Source organism: Schistocerca piceifrons, chromosome 3 (genome assembly GCF_021461385.2).
Source record: "Schistocerca piceifrons isolate TAMUIC-IGC-003096 chromosome 3, iqSchPice1.1, whole genome shotgun sequence".
Classification (NCBI taxonomy): domain Eukaryota; kingdom Metazoa; phylum Arthropoda; class Insecta; order Orthoptera; family Acrididae; genus Schistocerca; species Schistocerca piceifrons.
The window spans coordinates 536,799,208-536,815,332 of NC_060140.1; the positions used below are offsets into that span (position 1 = coordinate 536,799,208).

Genomic DNA, 16,125 nt, shown 5'->3' on the forward strand with positions numbered 1-16,125 from the left:
AACGCCACAGAGATGGCCAATAAGCTCCAGTGACAGACGCTGCAACACAAGGATTCTGCATCACAATATAATCTACGCTTATGTTTCTGAGAGAGTACGTTTGTAGAAGAGCCATATACTGCGTACTCCTACGCATATCTTGGGAAAAGAACGTGAAGAAAATGTTAGAGGGATTGGGACGCTCATAGAACCAACTCAGCAATTGTTTTTTCCGCGAAGCATTCACAATTGGAACAAGACAATGGGCAAATGACATTTGAACACAAAGTACTCACCACCATACACCATAGGCTTGCGGAGTATAGATGTAGATGTAGATTTGTCTATTTCCACGACGTAGGTTTGATGCTTAAGGAATTTTCTGTACAATATGCAGAGTCAAGGAATTTTTAAGAGTCTCTTGCGGATGATGTCTGAAACGCTACTGCAGTGCAATAGGAACAGGTCTGAGAGATTGCGCTGAATATACCGTCATCAATATTTACCTCGCAGAGCGTCAGGAATGCGACGATTGCTAGCGTGGCGGTGATTGAGAGATTAAGCTGCATGGCTGGTGCGTTGTTATCTTGTTTCATTGCTGCGGAGAGAGCCCCAGCGTCCTGCAAATCACAAGAGTTCCACTGAGATAAGTTTTGTGATATTCCGACACTTTATATACAGCAGCGATGTATTCGAACATTGTGCTACGCGTTATCTGGTGAAGCTGCTGTTATCACCATTACCGGCAGAAGTTATGAAACGTTCCGTAATTATAAAGCTTCTTCGCTTAGAATACCTTCTCCTGTTGGATTACAGTGCAGTGTACGTCTCAGATTTCTCACATGTGAAATTTCTAGTAATGATCATGCACCATGTTTCAGGATATAACGAAAGTTTTCTGAACTTTACGTTGATAACGGATGGTTGCACAACGTGGCAGCAGATTTGGCATCTTTGTTGTGGCGTCGGTCGGATGTCCAGGTTTCGAGGAATCTGGTATTTCGTCAAAGAGACGAGCATGAAAATTTATATTTGAAAGCAAATTTTTAGTGAAAATACAAAGAAGGTTTGGGAGAATCAAACTAATAGCAATAAACGACAAAATCTACTGAGGAACAGTACAGAGCAAGTCAGGAGCCGTGAAAAGAGCAGCTGACAGCCGACAACGTGTATTTGTAAAGGAGGGGGCACAATTAATGACAGATGTGTCGCCTCTAAAATGTCTGAAACAGTCGCCGTAAAACCTTTCTTAAATTCACTGAAAATCGTTGTCAGAATTAGTTAAAAGGCTTTAATTCTTGCAAATGTGTGCAACGAAGTTTTGAAAACGGGGGGAGGGGAGCGAGAGGGGGGAGGGAGACAGTAAACAGCTCTGAAGGATGAGCAGACTGTAAGCTGGTAATATACGGGCTGTCGTGGTGTGACAAACGTGACGACTGTGGCTCTCCTACCAGAAAACGGTCGCGAGTGATTTCTACGATAGCTTCCAATGATATCGTGGCCTTGACAGGTGTCCAGCCACTACACAAAGGCATAAGTCGAAAGCGACGTGTGGTTTTGTTTCCGTATTAATGTCTTAGAGAATTTCCTATCGGTTTTAAGTCAAACAAAAGCTCTAAGTATCTTCTAGTATATAGATCATGTAGAAATCTATAGATAAGGATTTCGACCGACGCCGCTTGAGTCATCTGTCGACACTAAGATGACATTACCTGCAAAATCTTCGAGAATTGAGTAATCGTCTAGTGCCCAGTGAGAAATACGTATTGCACAAGATCATTAATAATAGAAAATAAACTTAAGTCAACTTTCGAATCAGTAACTCTTTTACTTTCTGCTTAAACCATGTACTTTAACAGAGTAGAAGATCAGCAATAGCACTTAACGTTTCCTTCCAAGTGTTACCCTCCGCCATCAGCTCTCTTTTTCGAAAGTCTTGACCACTGGGGAACCTTGTAACTTACTGTAGCAACTGTAGTACTACACAGGATGCACATCCATGTGTTGAAACTTTCCGAGTCTCGATTCGATCTTCCAGCATTGTTACTTCTTAGATGAATGAAAGAAAGTAGGAGAGCATGCTGACAGGGCCATTCCATCAAGGCACGTAAGATGGTTAATGATCTTCGGGGCAGAGGATCGGTGACAACTTGAAGACGTTGAAGCATGAAGAGGTCATAGAACAGCCAGGTGGGCCACATGTCTGCTACAGCCGTCAGGCCCTGTTTGTATAGACCACTCTAGTGGACCATATAGGCCTTATGCTCCTGCAAATAAATTAACCCAAAGTCACTATATCAGTCACTCGATCAACAAAGCTGATAACAACAACCACTGAAAGAATTTTTATTTATTGTTCTATCTCAGTAGCACATTTTTTATTTTATGACACGTTTCGATCACTGTGGACCATCTTCATATCTAAGTAGTATCGTCGTCAGCCAGTCTTGTATATTCAGACTGCTATGGAATAATGTTCCGGAAAGACAAGACGGCCTATTGATCTGAAGATGACCCCGAGTAATTGAAACATGTCATAAAACGATAAATGTGCAACTGTCGGTAACAGTGAAAATTGGCGGCTTAGTTCTTAACACGGTTCATGGAAGTTTACCCGATGTATGTAGAAAGAGTGTCGGTCTCTTGGATGATAATGATTACTGTAAAATTAATTGACGAGAGAACGTTGCAAACTGTGGGCAGCCCATGAGTTGGCGTAGGCAAACACAATCACGCTTTAGAATCGCTGTTGACAGTTGAGTGTGATTTGTTTCGAAATTTTGTGGAAGATTAATAATGGCAGAAGTCAAAGTCGGTACATACTTATCTTTGTGACTGCTCTTGCCGACTAATTATGACTCCCGAAATGCCTTGAGTGCTTTAATTTTCGTAAAACTTTCCTCTTCCATTCGAATGGTCACAGATACGCTCTTGCATTCCTTGCTGTTCTAGTGTTTCGGAAGGACATACATCGCGGAGAATTTACTTGGTGCAGTCAAGGTCTTCTCTTCAAAACTAATCTTTCGGTCTCTATCGGTGTATTCGCTGTTTCGAACGTGCGTCGCAGATTCGTTTTAGACCATCGGAAAACCATTTCTTCACTGTTTTGTTTCTTCCGAGTGTACTACAAAGTATGATTAAAGGAGTAAATTTCCAGGGCGTGTGCCATTCAGATGGCTCTTCTAGTAACTAAAGAATTCCAATATCGAATATATATCCTTCGTAACTTCTTTTCTGATGTACGGTCACGGGAATCATCCCACACAGAACTGCTAACCAGTGGTCCATTTTTCTAAAAATGGTTGAGTGAATTCCACTTTTCAGAATGTGTCATTCAAATTATTTTCATCGGAGTAAGCACCTTGAGATTTTGGAAAGTAACCACATTCTCTAAACAGCTACTTTTCCAAAATAAATTAACTTAATTCTTGCAAATATCATTGTATGTTACATTCAGTATATTTTTGATAAGTACACGTCTTTATTAAAAACATATAGGGTAACCCATCTCCCTTACACTTTTTCTTTCTTCAGAGAACAGCCACGACTAAAACCTACACATGTCTCCCGTTGCCATGTTAAAATTTGCTTCTTTTGCCAAAACTCAGCGAACTTTACACAGTCTCACCTCACTAACGTGTTGTGCAGACGCAATTGCGAGGGAAACCTGAAACTGTGGTTTATTAAGTGACGAACTGAGGAAAAGTAAAGTCAGCATTTTATGAAAAAGGACACCCTCGGTACAAAATAATTCAGCAGCTGTCAATGACCTTTAAAATTTTCACTCTTTCATGGGAAAAGTCTGTAGTTTGTGGAATAACACAGTAGCTAATGAAGTTTTGCGTAGTAACCATGTAGCGAAACACTCCCCTCTTTATGTGCTGTCATTTGACAAAATCTCATATCGCTATCTCTACGTTTATGAAACATGAGGAATGTTGTGCGTAATTCACCTTGGCTTTGTCGCTGGCGGGGTGCGATCGCAAATGAGTGCACTACGTCAGAACAATTTCGTCGACATTGGTGACGGATGGAGACCTCCAACCAAGTCTAAAGAAAAATTCAATATGAGAGCTAAATTTCATATGCAGCAACATATTATGTAATATTCACCAGACAGAAAGTCATAGCGACCCGTTTTACATTGGAAACATTTTCCAATTTCGCGAAATGTCCTACTGACACGTAAAAATCCCAATAACTAAGACCATTAACGAAATATGGGCACATCATAATGAACCAGACATATAAAGCTACAATTAAAGATAAAAGAAAATTTTTTACCGAATAGTTTCTGTAAAATCATTCGAGAAAGATTGCAGGGCGTACGCGACTGTTTTGTCATCGCCGACCGTCCGAAAGGAGGCAAATTCTTGTCGGCCTCCCCTTCTTAACAACGGAATGAACTCTCCCACCTTTTTGGACTAAAATCGCTCACTGCGCATCGCCCACCGTACCATTCCCCAGTTATACACTGAAGTCAACGCGATTTATGAGGGTTCCCTGCACGTTAAAAGAAGGTGGGACTTGGATGTCTGATCACCACTGACGGCAATGCTCGCTCTGAAACGTGCTGCCGTGCTGGTCACAAGTTTGTAAGGAGTTCTTGTCACAGGGCGTTCCATTCCTCCACCATCACGTTTGACAGCCGCTGGATGGTCTTTGCTGAATGTGGATGTGCTGCATTATGCCATCGCATTCGTGCTCAATAGGTTTTTAAGTCGGGGGGACAGTCAGATTAGACCATTCACCGAATGTTCTAAAGTTTCAAGACTTTCTCCACTTGCGCAGTTGGAAGCTGCCACACATTTTGATCCACTAAGATCATGTCAGGGCCGAATGCACCCCTGAAAAGATACGCATAGGGAGGTGTTACAGTGTCACAATTACATCGACCGTCGTATGGTGAGATAACACCTATACCCAGGAATGTTGTCGAAAATGATTGTTTTGGTGATACAAGTGTTATAGTGTGGGGAGACATAATGTTGCAAAGCTGACCTCCAAATTTTTAAACATGGTACACTGACTGGTCAATGTTTTTGCAACACTGTACACATTCCCTACATACGTCGTTTCAGGGTACATCTGGCTCTGACTTCATAACTACATACGCAGTGTGCTACCGCATCGAACTGTGCAGGTAGAATGGGTCTTGGAATGGGACGATATATGCGGCGAATGGATTGGTCTGCCTGTTCTCGCGACTCAAATTCCATTGAGCAGTGTGGGATGCATTGGGGCATGTACAGTATTGCAGCACGTGCAGATGCACCAACCACCACACAACACATGTCAAAAGTGCTAGTGGAGGGATGAGTCGCCCTACCACAAGAACTCGACATCAAACTTGTGGCCACTATGGGAGCACATTACAGAGCATGGATTCTCGTCCGTAGTGATCAAACACCTAGTTAAGGACTGCGTGCATTGCCAAGAGGCCATTATATCTTTCTTTTAATTTAATTTTGTTGAGTTTTGGGATTCATTCTTTAATAAATACTGCTAGAGGCTCAGTTTATTTAAGGTAATTTCTGTCTTCGAATAGAAGTGTCCCTACTGTCCTTCTTATTACATATTTCTTTTAGTTACCTTCTGTACCACACTGCTGCAGCTCTTTGTATGTATGGTACACGTTCCATTGGCCTATGATACTTCTTTAATTTTTCTTTAATTTTTGCACATCAGTGTATTGTCGGAGTCAAGGTAGATACGAAGCCACTCCCCAACCAGCTGGGCAGAATTGAAGAGAAAATATAAAGTTCCGCAGTCTGGCACTAGACAGGTCCTTCAGGAACGATCATCCAACATGTGATCCTCTGCCAGTGATGTCACCCTCTGTCAATGAAATCATGCTCTGACCAAGACTTCATTGGATGCAGCATGGAGCACACCGCTATCCCCGCCATTGTTGGGCTAAAGAATGTATATTGAGATGAAATTACTTACATTGTAGAACAAGACGTAAACGCACTTGTAACTGTGGCTTGGAATTCGATGTTAGGAGAAAGGAGAGATGGAAGAAGTATAGGAGAACGTGGACTGGGGAAGAGGAATAGACGGTTAAACAGCATGTTAGAGTCTTGCTCGGAACATAGTTCAATCCTTTGCTTAAGGATTATGAAAGAAGGTGGAAGTGTATGTGGAAGAGACGTGGAGACCAAGGCTTCAAATAAAATACATGATGATAAGACATAGATTTTGAAAATATATTTTAAACTTCGAATCATATCGAAAAGCGTTTGCCTGTTTTCACTATAATTTAATTACAATGGTTAACAAATTAAGACTGAAGAAATTGCAGAAAAATGGGTGAGGTGGAAAAATTGAAAAAAAAAATGATTGACTGTGGAGATTTTCAAACTGACACAGGGGAAGGGAATATGGGACAAGACGGGCGGGTAGAGTAGAGAGATGAAATAGTGGAGGCAGCAGAACATCAAATACACAAACGGACAAAATCCAATAGAAATCACTGGACAACAGAAAATATTTTAATTTTAATAGGCGAAATAGAATAATACGAAAATACAAAATAACAGGAACTGAAACATACAGAAAGGAATACAAACGACTGAAAAATAAAATTGACAGGAACTGAATAATGTTAAAGCAGGAATGGCCATGTGAGACATACAAAGCTGTAAAGGGAAGCATTACCAGCAGAGAGATAGACGTCACCTATAAGAAAATTAAAGAAAGCTTGGGTGAATAGAAGATATACCTCTATGAATACGAAGAGCTCTGGTGAGTAGGCTGTACTACGCAAGGAAAAGGAAAAGTGAGCTGTGAAGAGAATGAACAGGGCGACTCCAAGAAGATGTTAAATACTTACAGAGAAGATGGAGAACTGTAACTGTATCCGTTAGATGTAATGTCCACAGGTCCAGAAACGATCGAGTTCGAAGTTATCAGCGAAAATCATTTTGATACCTCTTACAGAGCACCGGTATTGTTGTAAGTCTTCAGGCTTTCCCAGCGAGATGTTGACATGTGGAAAAATCGGGTCTACTGCCGGATGTTTGTGTCGCTCTGGCACAATATTTCCGCCACGTAACTCGTTGCCTTCTTCAGGTGCTACCTGAGACTGCCGTGTTGGAGGATCTTGTCCAGTATTTATCCCCAGAGGGCGCTGGGTGCTCTCTTTGCCGTCCGCGCCCGCCTGGCGCTGCTTGTAAGGTGTTGTCTCTTCCCCGGTGTTCCCTCAGACGTCCGCGCCCGACTTGGGCGCCATCTGTGGCAGCTCTCTGAGGCCTGTCCTGTGTCGGGCGTTCCGTTCGCGGTCCGCGCCCGCCAGGTGCTGCTCCTGATGTTTTTACCCCTCCCTGGTGCTCCCACGGACGTCCGCGCCCGGCTCGTCTACCATCTGCGGTCGTGGCAGTTGTCTGGGGCCGGACCCGCATGTGGCGTTCCGTTCGTTGTCCGCGCCCGCTTGGCGCTGCTCCCAAGGTGTTGGCACTTCCCTGGTGCTCCGACGGACGTCCGCGCCCGCCTAGTCCACCATCTGCAGTTGTGGCAGCTGTCTGAGGGTCTTGGGTTGGGGGCTCTGTTCGCGGTCCGCGCCCGCCTGGCGCTGCTTGTAAGGTGTTGTTTCTTCCCCGGTGCTCCCTCAGACGTCTGCGCTCGACTTGATCTCCATCTGTGGCAGCTCTCTGAGGCCTGTCCTTTGTTTGGCGCTCCATTCGCGGTCCGCACCCGCCTGGTGCTGATCCTGCGGTGTTGGCACTTCCCTGGTGCTCCGACGGTCGTCCACGCTCGGCTCGTCCATCATCCGTGGTCGTTGCGGCTGTCAGAGGCCCGTCCTGCGTCGGGAGTTGCGTTTGCAGTCCGCACCCGCCTGGCGCTACTGCTGCGGTGTTACTACTTCTTGAGGAGTTCGTTGGTTCATTTCGTTGAGCCCTAATAAGCTCCAGAGCCGGACTGTACACCGAGCTGAGCTGGTAACCGCCGTCTCGGTTTATTAGGTTGTCAGTGACCTTGATCTCGATGGCCTCCTTTATGGCACTGTCTCAAAATCTTGGCGTCTGTGTCACAATTTTGGTGTTGTTGAAGCCCATTGAGTGGCCGAGCTCCAGACAGTGCTCCACTATGACAGATTTTGTTCCCTGTCCGAGTCTGGGGTGCCTCTGGTGTTCTTTGCACCTGATGTCCACCGTCCTGGTGGTCTGGCCAAGGTATGACTTACCACACAGGCACAGGTTGTTGTAAATGCCTGGGTTATGTAGCCCCAGGTCGTCCTTCACACTCCCTAGCATGGTCCCCATTTTGGAGGGTGGACAGAAGTTGCTTACAAGAATAATGTACAGAAGAATGGAACAGAAAGTTGAGGATATGTTACATGACGATCAGTTTGGCTTTAGGAAAGGTAAAGGCACAAGAGATACAATTCTGACGTTGCGGTTGATAATGGAAGTGAGACTAAAAAAAAATCAAAATGCGTTCCTATGATTTATCGAGCTAGAAAAAGCGTTCGACTATGTAAAATTGTGTAAGATGTTCGAACCTGTGAGGGGAGAATCGGGTAATATACAATTAGTACAAGAGCTAAGAGGAAATAATAAGAGTGGACGATGAGAACAAAGTGCTCGGTTTAAAAACGGTGCAAAATATGGAAGTAGTCTTTCGCTCCAACTGCTCAATCTGTACACAGAAAAAGCAATGATTGAAATAAAAGCAAGGTTAAGGAGTGGAATAAAAATGGAGGCGAAAGGATGTCAATTATTCGATTCAGTGATGACATTTCTCTCGTCAGTGAAAGTGAAGAAGAATTACAGGATGTGTTGAATGGAACGAAGAGTCTAATGCGTACAGAATATGGGTTGTGAGAAATCGAAGAAAGACGAAAGTAATGAGAAGTAGCAAATATGAGGTCAGCGAGTAACTTAACATCAGGATTGAGGGTCATGCTGTAGATGAAGCTAAGGAATTCTGGTACCTATGCAGTAAAATAACCAATGGAGGACGGAGCAAGGAGAACATCAAAAGCAGTCTAGGACTGGGAAAAAGGGCATTCATGGCCACGAGGGGTCTACTGGTATCGAAACATAGGCCTTAATTTGAGGAAGAAATGAGCGTTTTGAGTACAGCATTCTATGATAGTGAAACTTGGGTTTCTGGGAAACTGTAACAGAAGAGAATTGAAGCATCTGATATGTGGTGCTGTAGACGAATTTTGGAAATTAGATGGACTGATAAGATAGGAAATGAGTAGGATCTGCGTATATTCAGACAGGAAAGGAATTTGTGGGAAACACTGACAAGGCACAAGATGATAGGACATCTATTAAGATTGGCTTCCGTGGTACTAGAGGGAGCTGTAGAGGCCAAAACTGTAGGGGAAGACAGACATTGGGGGGCCGCATCAAACGAGTTAGAAGGCTGTTGTCTCAAAACGGAAAGAAAAACGCAAAACAGCAAATCCTCTGCGAACTGTATTATGCAGTTACTCAGTTGAGATTCCTGCAGTATCAAGGCTCATAAGTCTCACTAACTTTTATTCAACTTTCTTCCGTCACCATGTCACGGATTTTGTGAATGGTTTTCCTTACCGTGACTTCAACTGGATGGCCGGAGCGCCCATAGTTTTTGGTGCTTGACCGACAACGCTTAAATGCATTAATCCAAAAATAAACGGTTTACAGTGGCGGTGCAGAGCACGTGAACTTCATCCAGTTATGTTTTGATTCTTGCCGTAGTCCAAGTCTTAAGTTGAAAATGTTTGATGACAGCACGAAACACGTTTTCCTTCATTGCCCACCGTAGTCGATACACTGACCAATTAAGACTCCTGTCAAAAAAGAAACGATTCTTGGGGTAATCAGGCTTACCAGCCATAAAATGGCAACAAAAATGTTTCATTCTTTCTTGGAAATTTACCACATTTATCACACCACCCTACTATAATCGGGGTTTGCATCGTATCAAGATGAATGTGGCTGATGTCGTCCTTGTCAGAAATTTTTGAGCCCAAGGCCACAGGGTTAAAAGAATTTTGTATCAGTTGTTGCCAAGTTTTGTGGGACATTGTAAGGCCGTTAAAGTGTTGACGCCAGTTGTAAAAGCAGTCTGACAATAAGACCTGCCGGATTCACCTAAGCCAAGTTAAGAATGGCCACTGTATATGATCACTATAAAACACCCCTGTGCTATTTCTCGGAGGGCGTGATTCAGCAGTGTCGGCTCGTATCGATAGTGCTCTTCCACAGTTATCCATGCTAATACCGCAGCAGTGGGTACACGAGCATCTCCTGAGATGGCGCAGCCTGTTGCTTTGCGGGGCTTGAAAAGCTCTCGCCGCTCTGGCTGGAGTTCTGTTTTCGACCTCGGATGGGGGTGGATGGTTAGAGGCTGCGTGGGCTGAGCACAGCACACCGGGGCAATGCGGAGTCACAAGAGGAAGCGGACATGCTGGTTGTAGGCTGCTTGCGTTCAATGCGAAGGTGGTTACGTGGCTCGACAGGCCTCACTAGTGAAATGGCTGTGGAGGCCTGCAGGGTGCTGGGTTCACTCGTTTAGTCCCGGCCATAATAGGAAGACGAGGGTTTGGTTAGCACTTTTCTCGATATTTGTGTCCGACATTAATGCATTCTGGGGAGATTCAGAGATGCAGAAAGTTTGGCAAACTGTTGTGGCACACATTGTTTTGACTTTTTGGCATTCCTGTTCGGTATGTGAGTGCTGGTCTGACAACTTGAATTAAACGGGACCTGATCGGTGCTTAAAGCTTCACAGGTAAATTCACTGGAATGATATGTTTCTTGCCGTTAATTTATTTTACTCTATAGTGTGGATTACTGTAACTACAGTTTACAAAAATATTAAAGGATCACTTTTTCGAAATGCAAATTTTGTTAAAACGTGCCTACAGTGTTCCCCTGTAATGGTGCAAAGGCGTGGCGTCGCTCTGCAATGTCACCATAGGCCTCGGAGACGCTTCAAACACCAAGGTGTCCAGAGATGTGAAAACAAAGCCACAACTCAGAAGTTGGTGTGACATGTAGAGTGATTTAATAACGTCACATTGGAACGAAATTTCACTATAGTTTTCAAAAATGCCACCGTGGACGTGTCACACGATGAGAAAGTCGTCATAGCCTCGATTACCCACATTTCACACCTTCTTTCGATGTCTCTGCGATAGAGGTCAGTACCGCGACATTTGGCCTGGAAATCACGCAGTTTTATAATGGGTGGCCGAGGGTTACATTTCAGAACATCACCGCTCATTATCATATCAGAAGAGCAACATTTCTTCAATGGAAAGGGCTGCGCTGCGCAAGTTACGGGAAGATCCTCAGACGGTGGTCCTTCCGGCGGATAAGGGGAATGCCATTGTGCTGTTGCCACGTGATATGTATGATCAGAAGATATATAGCTTGCTGAGTGAGACAACGTACAGGAAGCTTGATAAAGACCCTACTCGGAAAGTAGAAAGGAAAACGTCAGAGTTGCTAAACTCCTCTTCTCTGCCGCAAGAAGTTGTGAAAAGATTGAGACCTCACAGTTCTGTTCCAACGAGGTTATATGGTCTTCCAAAGATCCATAAGGATAATGTGCCCTTACGCCCCATAGTGAGCAATGTCGGTGCTCCAACATATGATTTATCTAGTCATCTGGCTTCGCTACTGAGACCTTTTGTTGGCAAATGTTCGCACCATATTCGCAACTCTGCGGACTTTATCAACAGACTGAGAACACTACAGCTGAAGGATTCGGACTTGTTAGTAAGTTTCGACGTCGTTTCACTCTTCACGAGGGTCCCTCTTTTGGATTCATTGTCACTTATCGGCAATAAGTTTACGGCCGATATAACGGCGCTGTTTCACCATGCCCTGTCCTCTACTTACTTTCTATTTAATAATGAATATATTGAGCAACTTGACGGTGTTGCCATGGGTAGTCCTCTGTCCCCTCTGGTAGCAAACTTTTATATGGAAGACTATGAGGAGAGGGCTCTCGATTGGGCGATGTTGAAACCAACAGTCTTCTGGCGGTACGTCGACGATACCTTTGTAGTGTGGCCTCACGGTGAAGAAGAGCTTTCACGGTTTTTACAACATCTGAGTTCCATCCACACAAGCATTCAGTTTACGATGGAAGTTGAAAAGGATGGTTGACTACCATTTCTGGACGTCATGGTTAAACGCAGGGTGGATGGGTCATTGGGGCATTCTGTCTATCGAAAACCCACGCATATGGACCTGTACCTGCAGGCGTCAAGCTGTCATCACCCGTCACAAACTATGGGCGTCTTTCGAACGTTGGTGCATAGGGCACATGTCATGTCTGATAAAGACAGCCTTGCAGACGAATTAGAGCACTTGAAATCTGTATTTCAACATAATGGATATTCTGCACATCAGGTCAGTACTGCTTTAAGGAGGAAAAAACGTGACCACCCACAGGATCAAGAGGAAAAGGAGGTGTTTAAGTCCAGAGCATTTCTCCCATATGTCGGGAACATTTCATCGAAAGTAGGCAGAATTTTAAAGAAACATCGTGTGAAAGCAATCTTCCGGCCACCTACAAAGACTCGTGCTCTTCTGGGCACAGCCAAGGATGATCTGGGATTACGGAAGGCTGGAATTTATAAAATACCTTGCGAGTGTGGGAAACCCTACATTGGTCAGACCACACGCACAGTACACGACCGCTGCGTTGAACATGAGCGCCACACTCGCCTTTTACAGCCCAGTAAGTCGGCCATAGCCGAACATTGTATTTCCACAGGACATACTATGGATTATTCGGCCACGAAAATCTTGGCCCCATCGAGATCTTTCTGGGATTCAGTTGAAGGAATCCGTGGAAATACGTTTAGCGGAAAATCTCATAAACCGTGATGGCGGCTTTTTATTGAATAAGGCCTGGGACCCGTTGATTTCTTTAATTTCAACCAAAAGAAAACGTATTATGACTTCTGACATGTCGAGCGACAAGTAATTTTAATTTTAATATTGAAATTTTGCATTTTATTGTTTTGGACACATCTGCGTGCATGTTTCACTCTTTTCACGCATTCGTTTGCGCCCCATAGATGCAGTAATATTGTAGAGGGCCTTGGAATCGACTGGTGGCGCGCATGCTACGGTAAGTTGCGCATGCGCGCCGGCGACACTTTTACGTATAAATAGAGCGACTTGCACTAGCAATCTCCAGTGTCAAACACTCGCCTGAAGATGGCTGTAAGGTTGTCAGCCGAAATATCGTGGAAAGAAGTCGATGAGATCCGGCTGCAATCCCGAAATCTTGTGGAATATTCAATACGCCGGGAAAATTTCAAGAGTCACATAAATAGGCTTTGATGCTTTGGATCACGTTCAGATTTCGTAGTGGTGGTTTCAAGCTGTACATGAGAGCAAAACGTGAGCTCGCGCTGCGGTCCAAAGGTATTTGATCGCATTCAATGGCGATTTCGACCGCAAAATGTGTGGAATCAACGCCCCAAGGGAAGGAGTGATTTCATTGACGCCCTTTGTGCCACCCTCAGTGGCCTTTTCGTGCTTGAGCCGTGCGGTTTCTGATATGTTGTCCTCGGCCACCCATAGGAAAATTGCGTTATTTCAACGCTGTATGACGCGTATCTGAACTCAATCGTTCTTTTTTTACTAATGACTTTACTGTATCGTAAAATATAGTTTTTTTGGTATTTGCAGCTGCTTATTCATTCTTATCCATAATAAACCGTACGAACCACTCAATAAATTCCCTAGGTGTTATGTGAAGTTGTTAGTGTATATTTATTTCAATGAGTTCTTTTCTGAATGTTCTACAACGGCCAGTGGCAGCGGGAACTTAGACGAAGAATTCGGTGGAGCGGCATCTTCAGAACTGGTGGCCAGCGCCTTCTCTTTTAGTGCATTACCTGCTTATTGCAAAAGATTTTGACGGTCCTCTAGGCACATTTGGTTTTAATTGTACACCTTTTGGCCACTGGTGGTCCTTAAATACAAAATTCATTCCTGTTTTTAGTGAATATAATTCTGTCCTTGTATTTGAATGATGTGTATTTGGTCGCCTGGCACTTACCCTCCCAGCTCATCCTCACTACCTTTGCCATATTGTAACTCTGACAGTGATAGAACAGGACTTGGCATGTCACCTCATCATTCATTGAAAAGCCGACGCTAGATATTTAATGTTGTTAATCGTTCACACTTGGGCTAATAGCGTTAAATTAATGATTCTTTAGTCAGAACACACTGGCTACAGCTGAATATTGGCTATATTTCTTTTACCAGGGCGTCAGCAGTGGCTTAATATGTACAGGGTGCTAGGAGTATAAGAGCAGATATTGTGATCATTGGTACCTTAGTATTTACCTCCTTCATGTGTTGGTTGTTTTTTTCTCTGCGTCTTCCCGCAAATATATGATGTAATTGACTACCTCATGTTGTCTGCATAGTCGTACACATACCACTAAGAAGACTATGCTTGTCAGTGTAGACCAAACGTTTAGCGTCCACAGTTACACATCTGACCTGCTGGCCAGGATAAAATAATGGTCAATGGTTCGCTCTTGTCAGATGTGCTTGTAGGTAGTCTGTCAACCCCCTATAAAAGTGCTACTCCTTATAACTACAGTTATTGCTCTTCACGTGATGTAAATACTCGTGTAATGTTGTTCATTACTATATACTCAGTCCCCAGGATACATATTGTGGGGACTGAGTACGATGTGATGAACAGCATTACACCAGTATTTACATCATTTGAAGACCAGTGACTGTAGTCAAGAGCGCAGGAAACAAACCGCACACACACTCTTCCACCATGTCGCTCATATTATGCACTTTTTCCAACGGTGAGATTTACGAGGGAGTGCGAATAAGTAATGCCTCCTAAATTTTACGTCAAAAATCTTAAATCTATATAAACAAAACAAACGTTATTAACATTCTACATCGTTATTTTTCATGTCTGCATATTTATTTATGAACAGTCACCCTGCAGAAGAATACACCCGGCCGGTGTGGCCGAGCGGTTCGAGGCGCTTCTGTCTGGAACCGCGCGACCGCTACGGTCGCAGGTTCGAATCCTGCCTCGGGCATGGATGTATGTGACTTCCTTAGGTTAGTTAGGTTTAAGTAGTTCTAAGTGGAGGATGATCGATGACAGAGAACACAAGGCGTCGGATTGTTGCATATGTCGCACCGTCGCACTCCTAGTGTACGTTGTGGCGTTGCCCTTAAGAAGACCGTGTTCCATATTATAGTACTGTGTTCCTCACTCACCGACATAGTTACGTTACAGACTACAATTCTTAGCTCTCTGCCGTCAGAGGGCTGTAAATATGTAGACACGAAAATGAAGATGTAGTATGTTAATAATATTTGTTTTATTTAATAATCTTTAAGATTTTCATATAAGAAATTCGGAGGCATTTGTTTTCAGCAGTTTCTCGTATATTGAGCTGCCTGCGATCATAGTTTGAGTGTCTGTATGTGTCAGCTTTTTGACTAGGTTTTTTTAGTGAGTTGGTGTTTATATGTGTGTGGTCATAGATAAGTTGCTTGCTTTGTATTATAAGTGTGACGCATTTATTGGGATTATTTATTGTGATGGTTTTCATGCCTTTATTTAAATATTCCACAGATATGGAGAAATTACAGTCACACATGGAACATCTGATGTGTGCTTTATATCTTGCGTTAAAATTCCTGTTTGTCATTCGAACATACGCTGCATTGTAGTATGATCTTAAAATTGACCTATATTTGATATCTGGAATTTCACACTCATCGATGTAGAGGTGGTTAAATACGTTCGCATACAATTTAGAGTTTTATTTGCTAGCAGAAGACCTTGTTTCATAATCATGTTCCCAACTCTGTGTGTTTATGTGTGTATAACATTGTCTGCCAAGTTGTTTCGTTTGTGTGGTGTTTCTTTTATTGTTTGTACCTCATAATCTATGTGGAACGAGTCCGTTAAGGCATCAGTCACGCTTTGCTGCCGGAAATGCTACCGGTGTTGCTCGATTAGTATATCGAACAAATGAACTTTTTTGAGAATTTAACACAGTGTAGCTTCGTAAGGACAGTGAAGAAGGATGGAGAGATGTAGATGCATAGCAGATCCGTTCACTACGGGATGTCTAGATCTGTCATTCAACATGACTGCTACATCCCCCAGTATCCAGAATTT

General features: G+C 43.5%; 1 protein-coding gene across 1 annotated transcript in view; it reads right to left on the reverse strand.

Annotated features, from left to right (window-relative positions):
* LOC124789506 (cholinesterase-like) overlaps positions 1 to 16,125 on the reverse strand; it is a 185,407-nt gene that overhangs the window by 168,672 nt on the left and 610 nt on the right. Inside the window, exon 2 of the mRNA XM_047256891.1 lies at positions 486 to 599. Within this exon, the coding sequence (XP_047112847.1) occupies positions 486 to 575 (90 nt within the window). The 5' untranslated portion in view covers positions 576 to 599. The remainder of the gene's footprint in view (positions 1 to 485; positions 600 to 16,125) is intronic.